General features: G+C 35.9%; 1 protein-coding gene across 1 annotated transcript; it reads left to right on the forward strand.

Annotated features, from left to right (window-relative positions):
- The first annotated feature begins 5,524 nt into the window (after positions 1 to 5,524).
- LOC144968543 (cdc42 homolog) lies at positions 5,525 to 12,996 on the forward strand. Its single transcript, XM_078907007.1, has 3 exons — positions 5,525 to 5,709; positions 8,679 to 8,848; positions 10,871 to 12,996. The coding sequence occupies exons 1-3, from the start codon at positions 5,655 to 5,657 to the stop codon at positions 11,318 to 11,320; spliced, it is 675 nt and encodes a 224-aa protein (XP_078763133.1). The 5' UTR covers positions 5,525 to 5,654; the 3' UTR covers positions 11,321 to 12,996.
- Positions 12,997 to 13,239: the final 243 nt, after the last annotated feature.

Here is a 13,239-nt window from a genome sequence, read left to right on the forward strand (position 1 = left end):
TGGTAAATGGAACCAAACAATAAACTGATACCATTAATAACCACACAAAAATACAACAATAGTAATACCACCAATACGTACAATAATAATAATAATAATAATAATAATAATAATAATAATAATAATAATAATAATAATAATAATAATAATAATAATAATAATAATAATAATAACAATAATAATAATGATGATGATGATGATAATAATAATAATAATAATAATAATAATAATAATAATAATAATAATAATAATAATAATAATAATAATAATAATAATAATAATAATAATAATAACAATAATAATATTACCATCATCATTACTACCACCACCATCATTACTACTACCACCACCGCTACCACTATCACTACCACCATCACCATCATTATTACGTTTCCAATCATTTTTTCTTGTTTAAAAAAAATTGATATCTATCAAAACAGTCGAAATTCCGGTCATTTTTTAAAAGGGTAGTTAAAATATCTACGATTTTATTAGCCCTGAAAACTACGATTTTTATTTTCCTTTTCAAGTAGGCAGCTCTGCTATGACAAGTACTCGTATCAGTATCAGTTCCATAGTCAAAATAAGACAAACAAAAACAACGTTTATTTAATCTTAGGCTTTCGCCAATACTTCATACAATACAATTAAGACAAAATAATGTTACGAATTTCTCCTCATGCATTCGTTAGACTATAACAATAACGACCGTGTTATCTTTACTCCTTACCCAACCAACCCCGAGCTTCCCGCCTCTTCATCGCGAACTATCTTATGTATGTATTAGCTTCAGGACGGGCAAGTACGGAATCTGCCCACCCTTCCGTATTTCCTCTATAAGTCAGTTAGAATTCAACCTCTCCTTTCTCAGAAGAGTATTTCTCGTATACTAATTCAAATGTTGAGCAAACCAAAATGGTGGTTGTATTTTATATATTTATTTAGTCGTGACTTTTGAATAAAAGTGTTTTGTTTTATTATACGGAATACAATAGAAAATTACATTGTTTTGCAAAATTATTTTGTCTGGCAATAAAAATACAGGGGTAATTACTTTAAGAATTAAAAAAAAAAAGAACTAACAAATTAATTTGTTAAAAAACAAAACAAAAAAAAAAACAAAAAACAACAACAACAACAAAAAACAAATAAGAAAACAATTTAAATAAATGAGTTTTGAGAAGCACTAAAGAAAACGAGAAAAAAAAAGAAAAGTTTAAATGGATAAACAAATATATAAAAACAACACAAATCAATACTAAATTGATGTAAAATTAGTAAATTAATAAATTTAATTCAATACTGGAACATTCCCAAAGTCATTACATCAATGGTACCAGCACAAGTAAGGCAATAAATAAGAAAAAGTTCGTTTGCCAAAATCTCTATTTAGTTTTCACTGGTTAATAAGGTGGGCTCATTTGAATTAGCCCGACCTAGTACTAGAGAGGCCAGACAGCAAAAATCGGAGTTAGTTCACCGTCAGGCGACGAGACGATGAGATGACGATGTGGGCGGAGTGGAGTGGTTGGGGGGGGGGGGGGGGGGGGGAGGGGGGTGATAAAAAAAGAACAGGAGCGTATCCTGGTTTATGCATTAAGGGATGCATGGTGATTCGCAATCTATCAAAAATACACACAAATTGATTTCAGTACGAAGTATAAAGTTTAAGTAGTAACTTTTGAAATTATCTAATTTAAATTTGATTATTTCAGACCTGGTAATACAGCATATAACTTGAAAAAACAGGCTGGTATTTGCCCACCCTGCCCATTATTACCAGCCGTCCCTGCTTAGGAGGCAAGATGGCCTATGGTTAGCGCGTTGTACTCTGGACTCAGAGGTTCTGTGTTCGATTCCGACCGAAGCCAACTTGTACTTTCTAGAGCAAGAAAATTTACTCCAATCACTCACTCCATTCAGGTGTAAAAGGGTACCTGTCAAGCTGGGATAGTAATCTGCGATAGACTACAGACTAGCGTGCCGTTCAAAGGTTTTCAAACAAATACGTTAATTGTCCGCTTCACGCTATTGAAACCGGAATAACTCCTTCACCATTGGCTACAAGGCTCTAAAGGACTTAATTTGTTTTACACTGAGTCCAAGTGGCTCAGAAGGACTTACTTAAAAATATTTTCATTGAGAATTCCCGAAATAAATAACGATAAAGGTGATCCCACAAGTTACCGAATAGATGTGCGACCGGTTTTAGACATGTTACTGCTGTGTCACAAAGTGTGACACTTCTTAAATTATATTTATAAACATACGTTTTTAAATTGCCGAAAATATTTATGTTGCTATGCCTTCTGTACGTGGTTTCATCACATAGAATTATTTTTTGAATTGTTCTTGCTTTTTTATATTCAGAATTGAAATAAATAAATAAATTATAACTGTGAAATTGAATGTAAGCTTCAGTTTAATATACGAAAACAGATAAAATGGACGTTTCGGGTTTCCCCTTCATCAACAACACATGATGAATTAAAAACTACAGACGAATGAGATAATGTGGTAGTGGCGTTGTTAAGATGCATAAACAAAAACATTGATGGGCAGGAAATTGTTTGCTACTTTGTGAGGAAGCGCGAATTAAAACAGAGCAATAGAAATTTATAAAAGGTGCGTACTTAATTATGTCAAAAGAGGGGAGGCGGGAAGGAACTGTGTAATGCAGTATAGAAAGTGAACTAAAATAAAGTGTGGACTTTTGTTGGAAAATAAACACAATGGAATTGGAAATAAATACAAAATATAAGGGATGTAGTTATTAATATATTAGTGGCATTAGCAGCAGCAGAAGCAACAGTAGAAATAGTAGTAGTAGTAGTAGTAGTAGTAGTAGTAGTAGTAGTAGTAGTAGTAGTAGTAGTAGTAGTAGTAGTAGTAATAGTAGTAGTAGAAGTAGTAGTAATAGTAGTAGTAGTAGTAGTAGTAGTAGTAGTAGTAGTAGTAGTAGTAGTAGTATTAGTAGTAGTAGTAGTAGTAGTAGTAGTAGTAGTAGTAGTAGTAGTAGTGGTAGTAGGGATGCAGAAAATAAAGACAGGCATTTCAATTTTGACACGGCGCCGCCAAGTCTGGGACTGTTTTGTCCTAGTGCGGAAGTCTGCTATATTTTTCTACTATCACAAACGATATGAACACGGGACTGGGACAGTCCTGTCCCGCTGATTTTGTAGCATTTCACAACGGCTTGGGACACAACGGGACTGTTTTGTCCCGTCCCAATAGGTGCGGAAGATCTCTCTAAATTCTATATGTTACAGATTTGGGACAGGACTGTCCCGGGACAGTCCTGTCCTAGTGCGGAAGAGGGTAGATAGAATGCGCTTGGCCAAGGAGTTCATAACATTGCCATCCGGAAGTATAACGGACCAACACACAAACTCTGTGTAACCATGAACTTTTATAGTCTGGTTAATACAGTTTAGTGAGAACAACTCACAAACGCGGATGGCAAAAACAATAACAAAGGCCTGAGTGACGTCATCTGCATACTATCTATATAACATTGATATCATGTAAACTGCTGGAACACGGAATATATAGCAAGAAACACCCTGATAATCACAACGTGCTGACTGATGTCCAACATGGCATTCGCAAACACGGTACATGCGAGTCACAACTGATCACAACTTTTGATGATTTTTCTCTAGTTGTTCCAAGTCCCGTGAGCACGGAATATCGCAAATTCCTCCAGAGTTACGAAAATAGGGAGCCGTGATTTTGTTGCATGCAGGCTTATATTTTAAGCGACATTACGAATTTTGAATACCGACAGTGATAGACCAAACCGTTTTCTCATAATGCCGAATTCAGTGGGTCTTTTTATCGTTTGCAATAAAATATGACTAAAACTTTAAAATATTTACAGTAATGGTGTGTTGATTCTCTTTCTCGTGGGGAAAATATTCACAACAAAGTTGCATTCAGTGGCGTAGCTTAGCAACTAATTTAGGGTTGTGTCAAATAGTGTAACAATAGATATCATTTAAATAGTACTTAACAGTGTTGACCAAAAAAAAAAAAAAAAACGAAAAAAAAACCCAGCTCACAGCGTTTACAATTTATCTCTTTTCCCCGGTGGACAACAGAGATGTAATATATTGGACGACAAAAGCAGCCCGTTAGGTGCTTATAACATACGGTATTTGGACAAAGACATGGATGTAAAAAATAAGGGGGGGGGGGGGGAGTAAGAGTAGTCCTCCGAATTATTACTCCAGTCTACGATAAGGCGAGGAGAAATGCCTTTCACAAAGACATAATCTCTGACCGACTGTTGAACAACTTATAAAGGTCGGTCGCACAAGACATGTCACGAAAATCCACTGGTCACCCATCGGATACACGATCCAAATTGTAACTGTGTTGTTTTAATCTACACGAAATAACAATCAAACCCAATTCACAAACAAAATCTATCATCTCTGCCGGATTTTCTTCTCTTGACAACCCATTTTCCCTTGTTTGTATCGTTTTCACGCACCCTCTCGCACCGAGTCCCACAATTTCGAGAACACCAATCAACAAATAACAAACTGTTACCAATAAAAACCCATAATCCATCTATTATTATTATAAAAAAATGTCTTTTCTAAAAAAGAATCTAAATCAATCACTGCATGAGCATGAAGCAAACTTGAGAGACGGAAACGTCCAAATGAGAATCGTTGAGTGAAGCTAGTGACTGTTAGTCAAATTACGAAGTGAATCGTAAAGATGAAAACAAATCTACAAAGGATTCTGAAATTATGGGAGTGAGACATCCAAAGTTAAAGATCGGAAAGCTATTACAGGTTAACATAGAACTAAATCTTTACAATCGATGCAAATTACAAACTCGAACACTGAAATTGAAACCATTCGTATCGTTTGACGTTTGGTTTTGCCTTCGAGGCTGGTGATTAGGAACTTTAGAAGCCGGAAAAAGTAGCGCACAAAATAGGTATCCCTTTTATTGTTCTTCACATAATATAATATAATCATCATATAATATACTTTTAGTGCAAACAAACATGCGCAAATGAAACTTTTTCATAATGTATGGCTAAATAATTATGAAAATTAGGGTCCAAATGGTTCTTGTTTTGTTCAGACAAGCGCATCAATTTTGACTAATTAACTTTACCGTGGCCGTGGTCTAAAACTAGATCGAAAGTAACTTTTGATAAATTTTACCATTTATTACATAAAATATCAATATCTAGACATCATTTGATTCGTGATCGAATTTTTTTGGTATGTACTTCTTTTGCCACCTAACAACCATGTAGGAAGGTTATTTTTTCCTTATAATTTGCTATGGAAGGTGAGCGATCGAAGGTAGGAACTTTAGCACAGTCTGTTCCCCCCTCTTTTTTAACGACGTCATCATCCATGTATGCCCTACCTAAATGGCTAACATACGCTCGGGTTTCGCTGTTGTCATGGAACACACACACACGGCTTTCTACTCTTTGCTCCTCTCGCTTCCTACTTCCTGTTTCGCTTTCTCTTTTCCTACACAGTACACAGACACAGTCCATCTTCCTTGAAACCTTGCAAGTTCGACATATCGCCAAGAAAACTTCTTTTTTTTTTTCTCCAATGTATTCACCAATTTTTGTTGTCCTTCGAGTGCTTTACAGCTGAAAAAAAAGTATAAAATGGGCTCAAAACTATGCGCTCCATTGAGACCATTCAGAAACCGGACTGATAGTGGTAAATCTGAAGTTTGTCTAAGTTCTAAATCTTCCAATTAGATATGAAGTGAATAGAAAAGTGCCAGAAGACAATAGAGAATAAAAATTTTTTCGCGGCGGTGGTGGGGTTTGAACCTGCGACCTTATTGGTACGACAACTCCGCCTGGCAGGTGAGAGCGTGGCTCTACCGTGTGAGCTATCCACGAACACAAAATATTCGTTTCAAACTCAAAGTCATTACTAGATCCCTCTCTCACCCACTTCTTGAGACCGCCGATTCGTTCGTACACCACCATCGCGAATAATTTTGACCAGCAGTTAAGCTTAATAGCCAATATTCTCAACACAAACATATAACATAGAAACGATTGAGACATTGAGTATGCTCCGGTGTATGGGGTGAATTTTTAATTCAGAAAAGTGAGTGGAGCAGGCACTTATGTTGGTAACAACAAGATATGAAGTGAATAGAAAAGTGCCAGAAGACAATAGAGAATAAAAATTTTTTTACCGAATGTTACCAACATAAGTGCCTGCTCCACTCACTTTTCTGAATTAAAAATTCACCCCATACACCGGAGCATACTCAATGTCTCAATCGTTTCTATGTTATATGTTTGTGTTGAGAATATTGGCTATTAAGCTTAACTGCTGGTCAAAATTATTCGCGATGGTGGTGTACGAACGAATCGGCGGTCTCAAGAAGTGGGTGAGAGAGGGATCTAGTAATGACTTTGAGTTTGAAACGATATTTTGTGTTCGTGGATAGCTCACACGGTAGAGCCACGCTCTCACCTGCCAGGCGGAGTTGTCGTACCAATAAGGTCGCAGGTTCAAACCCCACCACCGCCGCGAAAAAATTTTTATTCTCTATTGTCTTCTGGCACTTTTCTATTCACTTCATATCTTGTTGTTACCAACATAAGTGCCTGCTCCACTCACTTTTCTGAATTAAAAATTCACCCCATACACCGGAGCATACTCAATGTCTCAATCGTTTCTATGTTATATGTTTGTGTTGAGAATATTGGCTATTAAGCTTAACTGCTGGTCAAAATTATTCGCGATGGTGGTGTACGAACGAATCGGCGGTCTCAAGAAGTGGGTGAGAGAGGGATCTAGTAATGACTTTGAGTTTGAAACGAATATTTTGTGTTCGTGGATAGCTCACACGGTAGAGCCACGCTCTCACCTGCCAGGCGGAGTTGTCGTACCAATAAGGTCGCAGGTTCAAACCCCACCACCGCCGCGAAAAAATTTTTATTCTCTATTGTCTTCTGGCACTTTTCTATTCACTTCATATCTTGTTGTTACCAACATAAGTGCCTGCTCCACTCACTTTTCTGAATTATAAATCTTCCAATTCCAACTCTCTATCTCTTTCAATTTGTTTTTTTCACCGTGGATCTTTTATCAGGCGCTTATGTCTTCAATATGTCAAAGTAGCATTGTAAAAGGGAGTCGCAATTCTCATCCTGGTAAAAATAGAGGTAGTGGCACCTTCTCGCTATTCTCCCAACAGGTGGGGTTAGCCTAGCCGCCACCCCGTTCTCCATATTCTCATTCTCACAGCATCATCATCTCAATCTCTCTCGTGACTACTTTTAATGATACCCGACGTAAGGAGGGTGAACATACATGTCATGTATTTGAAATTTAGGCTGGATGGGCTTGAGATATGGGAATCATGTTGGAAATGTGTATACAGGAGTTGATATGATATGATCACCCCCCCCCCTCTCTCTCTCTCTCTCTCTCTCTCTCGCTCTCTCTCTCTCTCTCTCTCTCTCTCTCTCTCTCTCTCTCTCTCTCTCGCTCTATCTATCTATCTCTCGTGACTGCTTTTAGTTATGCTGGACATAAGGAGGGTGAACATACTCAACAAAACCTTGCATTCAGTGAACAGACCCCCCCCCCCCCCCCCCCCCCCCCCCCCCCCCCCCCTTTTGTTTTTTGTTTTTTTGTCTTCATTGACTTTAGTAAAGTACCTCTTATCGAACCAACTAATCTCAGAGCCAACTTCAGACTCAATAAACCAGTAGTATAGGCAAATTCACTTTTCTAAAAAATGGTCCTATTTTCTACTGAGCCGTACAGTTGAACTTCAAATTGGGGGGGGGGGGGGGGGTAATCCGAATGGGATGTACACATTAACATTTATAGCAAAGGTAATAGACTACTAGGGATGTATATTGCACTCAGAATGGGATGTACGTATTAACATTTATACCGAAGGTAATAGATGACTAGGGATGTATATTGCAGTCCCTCCAGGAAAATGCCACTGCATCCGCATATATGTGGCTGCATATTTTTGCCTTCCGCATGTTTTTGCCGCATATTTCGTCTTTTTTATTTTATCTTTTTTGTAATTAAAGAAAAAAGTCTTTGTTGCATATTTTGCCTTTTTATAAAATTGGCGTTTGTTATGATAACAGTCGCTCGAAAATCCGGCTGGTCCTATTTTCCTGAGCGATCAGCGATGGATTGCAGACGTGGCAGTATAAAAAAGTAGACAATTTTTTTCTCCAATTTTTGCTGTTTTTTACCTCAAATTCTTGTTAAGCGTCAAATTTACAATAAGTTTGATACCAAGACCTATGTGTCTACACCAAAAATTGTTGAAATTAGAAATACATTTTTATTGATTATATTTTTAAAAATTCTGAGTTAGGGAGGGATTTACTTGGCACATGACATAAGATTGACAGATGCCACAGCTAGGGATGATGGGTGTGGGTATTGATGCTGTGCCTTTAGGTAACAAACTCACAACATTCATCAGCCGGATATAACATACCAACACACAAATCTGTAACAACAACAACAACAATAATAATAATAATAATAATAATAATAATAATAATAATAATAATTATTATAATAATAGTATTGAAATGATGCAGGGATTGTGATGTTATATGGTTCATTTCCACATCCAGTTCTCCCAAAGTATGCTCTTACTTAATTTTTATAATTCATTTCAGCTGGAGTGCGCACTCGAAAGATGCGTCCTTTAAAGATTGTCCTTGTCGGGGATCAAGGAATTGGTAAAACCAAGTTGGTAAAACAGCATATAGAGAAAACATTTTGTTCGGACCCTGAGGATGATTTAACCGAGCTTCACCGCTCCACAGTTGAACAGGGTAGAAAAAGGGTATGTATGTCGTGCATATATTCAGTTAATTTCTATCCAATCGTTACTCTGTTCGCCCTATTTGTTGTTCTCAATTCGTCTGTATGCCTGCTATTGTCAATACTGATGAGCATGTTGTCCATGCTTTATTCTGAGATGTCCTTATTCTGGTTAAAGCCAGAAAACTGTTTTTAAAAAAAAAATTCCTGCTGACCTTGTTCGGTATTGGTGAGTTGATTTTTTAAAAGATGAAAGCATTGGTTATTTAATGGGAAGGGTTAAGGGAGGCGAGGTGGATATGTATCCTTTTCTATGATCTAAGGGTGTGATTCCTCAATTTTATATATATGCTCTGTAGAGAAATTGTCAGGCTTTTATTTATTTTTGCAAAGGGCATCCCTGTTTATTCACCATTTCTATCTTTCTTACTCTGTTAAAAGGCAAAGGTCATTGATCATACACACATTGCCCTACTTTTTTGTTACTAAATTACCAAATTAGGGTTAACTCATGCTTTTTTTCTTTGTTTGTTCAAGGGACTGGGCTGGAAACGGCTAGAAATTTCAATATCATAAATGTAAAGGAATACATTTTTCTTTAATGCTTATATAAATATTATGTGGAAATTAGATATTAATTTATGATAAAGGAGGCTACAGTTTTCACATGATATGTAGGGATGCCCTTTGTTTTGAAATCTTCCGGATGTCAAGGGTTGTTTTTTTTTTCTTCCAACAACTAAGGGAAATATTTAATCTGAAAAAAATGGAGGTTTTTGCCTGTCGCCCAGAAATTAGAATACAAAAGGAGATTGTTTAAACCAATGCAGACTGAATAAAGGCTTTATTTAAGATGTAGAAGTGATGAGTAAAGTTGGTCAGTTGATTTTTTTTTCTAAAGATAAAAGTATTAACTCATTCAATCCTAGAGATTTTTGCTACTTTTCAAAATTGGAAAAAATGTATTAAAAATAAGCATGTATATAGATAGTTTTATTCAACTACCATTAACATGTAAAAACTAAAAACATTAACTTTGATACTACGTAAATTTTTATCAATAAACAAAAATGAACAAAATTTCAAACACTGAACATTTTGAGCTCAAAACCTTTCTTCACCCAACAACAAAAATCAATAAAAACATATATACATTACTAAAAAACCAGACAGATGACAGAGAAATATTTGGTATGTCCTCTCTGTAGAAAAATCTGGGAATATAAACAAAGAGAAGCATTCACTGGGTAACTAAGGAGTGCTATATTGAGCTGAATATAAAACAACGCATAAAATTTGGTGTGTAAAAAAAAGGGGAAATAGGTATGAAATGTATTCATTGAAATAAGTCCAGTAAAGCAGTGAAAATTATAATCCAGAGGTAAGATGAATGGATAGTGATCCTTTAGAAATGGAGTGATCATGAATGTGAGCTAATCTTTACAATATCTATTCCAACGATGAATGAAAAAACATAAAGATTAGAAACTAAAGATGTAAGAAATAGAGGTGATATTCTGGTGTTGGGTCCTTTGGATTTTAAACAGCAAGGGATTTAATCAAATGTGTTTCCTGTTTGTGACAAGATAGAGGAATTTCAATACATGAACTTGAGCGGCCCTGGTGCTGGGATGGCCAAGTAGGTTAAAATGTCAGGCCACAGGTATATCTGATTATTATGCCTGTATTTTTCCTGCTTCCTGACCACGAGGTACTTACGTGAAACAATTGTTGTGCCAAATTTCTCTCATCACAAATACCATGTCTCATCTTTAACTAAAATCAAACCACAATAAGTATGATCAGTGGGTGACGATGATATTAAAGTCATGGCCTGGCATCATGGTCTTTGGCAAGGCACATCATACACATTAACACATTGTAAAATGTCTATCATCACAATGTACGATGATGGATATTTTGTGGGTGCTCATAAAAAAAGTACAATTAACTTGCTGTTGTATGGAAGAGGGATATGTAATGCAAATAGTTAGGTATTAAATTAAAAATTTTGATAATCTTTTGTATTTTTTTTTCAATACAGGTTCCCATTGTCATTTATGATGCTCCCGCTGGGCAAATTGAAACAACTACACCAAAAAATATATACTCAAATGCTGATGTGATCCTCCTTTGTTTCGATGTTTGTAATAAGTTAACTCTGAACAACATTAAGGAAAGATGGATACCAGAATTGAAATCTGCTGACTGTGCCAATAACTATCAATTCATGCTTGTTGGCACAAAGATTGATGACAGAGATCGATGTATAGATCATGATAGCCGAAGAGGACGGGAGAAGAAAACAGTAACCAGGGAGGAGGGTTATAAGGTTCATACAGAGATTAAATCGTGTGTATATTTAGAATGCTCTGCCAAGACTGGAGATGGTGTGAATAAAATATTTGAAGTAGCATCATTATTAGCATTGAATCGGAAGAAGCAGAAGGAATCCTGGTTCATAAGACTTGATGATTGGAACAGGTCCCTGTAACTTTCACTTATATTGTTTAATATATCTGTTTTCTTTACAGAAATAATGATGTTAATGCTTGTTATTGAAGTGAATCATACTTAACACAATGTTATTTCTAAATGCAAGGCGGTATTTACATTTGTATAATCTCATATTTGAGATAACCCCCTCCTCGCCCACTATTTTGTCCAATTATTGAGTCAAATAAGGATGATAAATTTTAAATTTTCTCTTTAGTCTTACTTTGCCCCAAGCACAGATTTGTACTCTTGAGTGCAGTTGACCCGTGTGATTGTTTTGTAATCTATTGTTTTGTTGGATCTCTTCAACAAACATCTTGAACTAACCAATAATGATCAGCAAGATGAAATACTAACACTGTATGTCTTTCTTTTGATGACTGTTGAGGCTAAAATCAACACTCTTCTGCTTAAAAGTCAACACCTCAAGTTGGTCCCATATTTTCTGTTCCTTATCTTAGTGTACTCCATTGATTTTAGAAAAAGTCAACTTTGCTTAAAGTCCGGCAATGTTGGCAGTGTTTATCAGGAGTCCATTGAACATTAGCACAGCTTTCAGTTAAAATTGAATTGTTAAAAATGATTTCATCGTGTTTAAATATATATCTTACATATACTTGTTTTTTTTTTTAATTTTTTGGGAAAATTCTAAATATGCAGCATTGTGGTCTTTTGCTGGAACAGTTGTTATGCTATTAGATCTTTTTCCATATGTGGTCACTACACTCAAGGGTAAAAGGAGTGCCTGGTCAGTGATTTCTATTGTTCTCTTTGGGAAATTAATTTGAAAAAAAAAACCCCAACTTATAATGGATTTTTATACTTTTTTTTTTTTAATGTTCTAAAATTACCTTTTATCAAGACCTTATTCCATTATGGATTACATGCTATTTTAGTGAAAGTAGTTGAAACGATTAGGGATTTATGATATGTTTCAGTCCGCTTATAAGCAACATCATTCAACAGAAAGCACACTTGTCAGGGTTGTTAATGATTTTCTCTCTGTTATAGAAAATGGTTCATGTTCTTCGCTGAATTTGCTTGATCTATCGTCCGCTTTTGACACTATCGATCACAATCTTCTCCTCAAACATCTTGAAATTACTTATGGCATGTTTGGTGCAGCGCTTGATTTGTTCAGGTCATATTTGTTTAATCCTAAACAGATTATTACGGTGGACAAATATAGATCTGAGGAAATCGTTCTTGATTGTGGGGTTCCCCAGGGTTCAGTACTTGGATCTGTTCTTTTTGTTCTGTACGCTTGTCCTCTGCCTAAAATCATCAGAAGTTTCAGAAGTACTGCGTCTCCAATACGAGAAATTTACAAGGATTATCAGACATTATCATTAATAAGAATTGTATCCAAAGTGTTAAGAATTGGATGAATGAGAAAAGACTGAAACTGAATGATGAAAAGACAGAGGTGCTGTATGTGGGGAACCGGAAGTGGAAAAGTGAAACAGATTTGAAGCTGGGGTATGCTTCCATCCAAATTATTGACAAAGTCAAAAGCCTCGGCTCATTCTTAGACTCGGGACTGTTGATGGAGCATCAGGTTAATAATTTGGTTAGATTCAAATCTTGTGTTTTAGTTAGTGTATCGTTGTCTTGAAAGTACTGCTCCTTCCTGCCTTTTGGAACTAATTTAAAGATATTCAAAACCCCACCCCTTACGTTTGGCCAGTGATTCCACCAAACTAGTTGTTCCTCAAATGTGTAAAAAATGCTACAATCAGATCCTTTTTTCATTTTGGGCCCTCTGTTTGGAATGCCTTACCACAGAGCATTCATGAAAAAGAATCTTTGTGTATTTTTAAACATTGGCTTAAAACATATCGTTTCGATTTTAGTAGATGATATGAGAAGCTAGATTGGCATCTGCTGTGTGCTGTGTTGTCTTGTGTGTGCTTGTTT

This window comes from Berghia stephanieae, chromosome 3, assembly GCF_034508935.2.
Source record: "Berghia stephanieae isolate SIO BIC M18660-M18661 chromosome 3, UCSD_Bste_1.3, whole genome shotgun sequence".
Taxonomy (NCBI): Eukaryota; Metazoa; Mollusca; class Gastropoda; order Nudibranchia; family Aeolidiidae; genus Berghia; species Berghia stephanieae.

Coding starts and splice junctions, on each gene's coding strand:
- LOC144968543 (XM_078907007.1), top strand. CDS start 5,655: ATGGGCTCAAAACTATGCGCTCCATTGAGACCATTCAGAAACCGGACT. Junction 5,710..8,678: donor CAGAAACCGGACTGATAGTG/GTAAATCTGAAG, acceptor AATTCATTTCAG/CTGGAGTGCGCACTCGAAAG. Junction 8,849..10,870: donor TTGAACAGGGTAGAAAAAGG/GTATGTATGTCG, acceptor TTTTCAATACAG/GTTCCCATTGTCATTTATGA.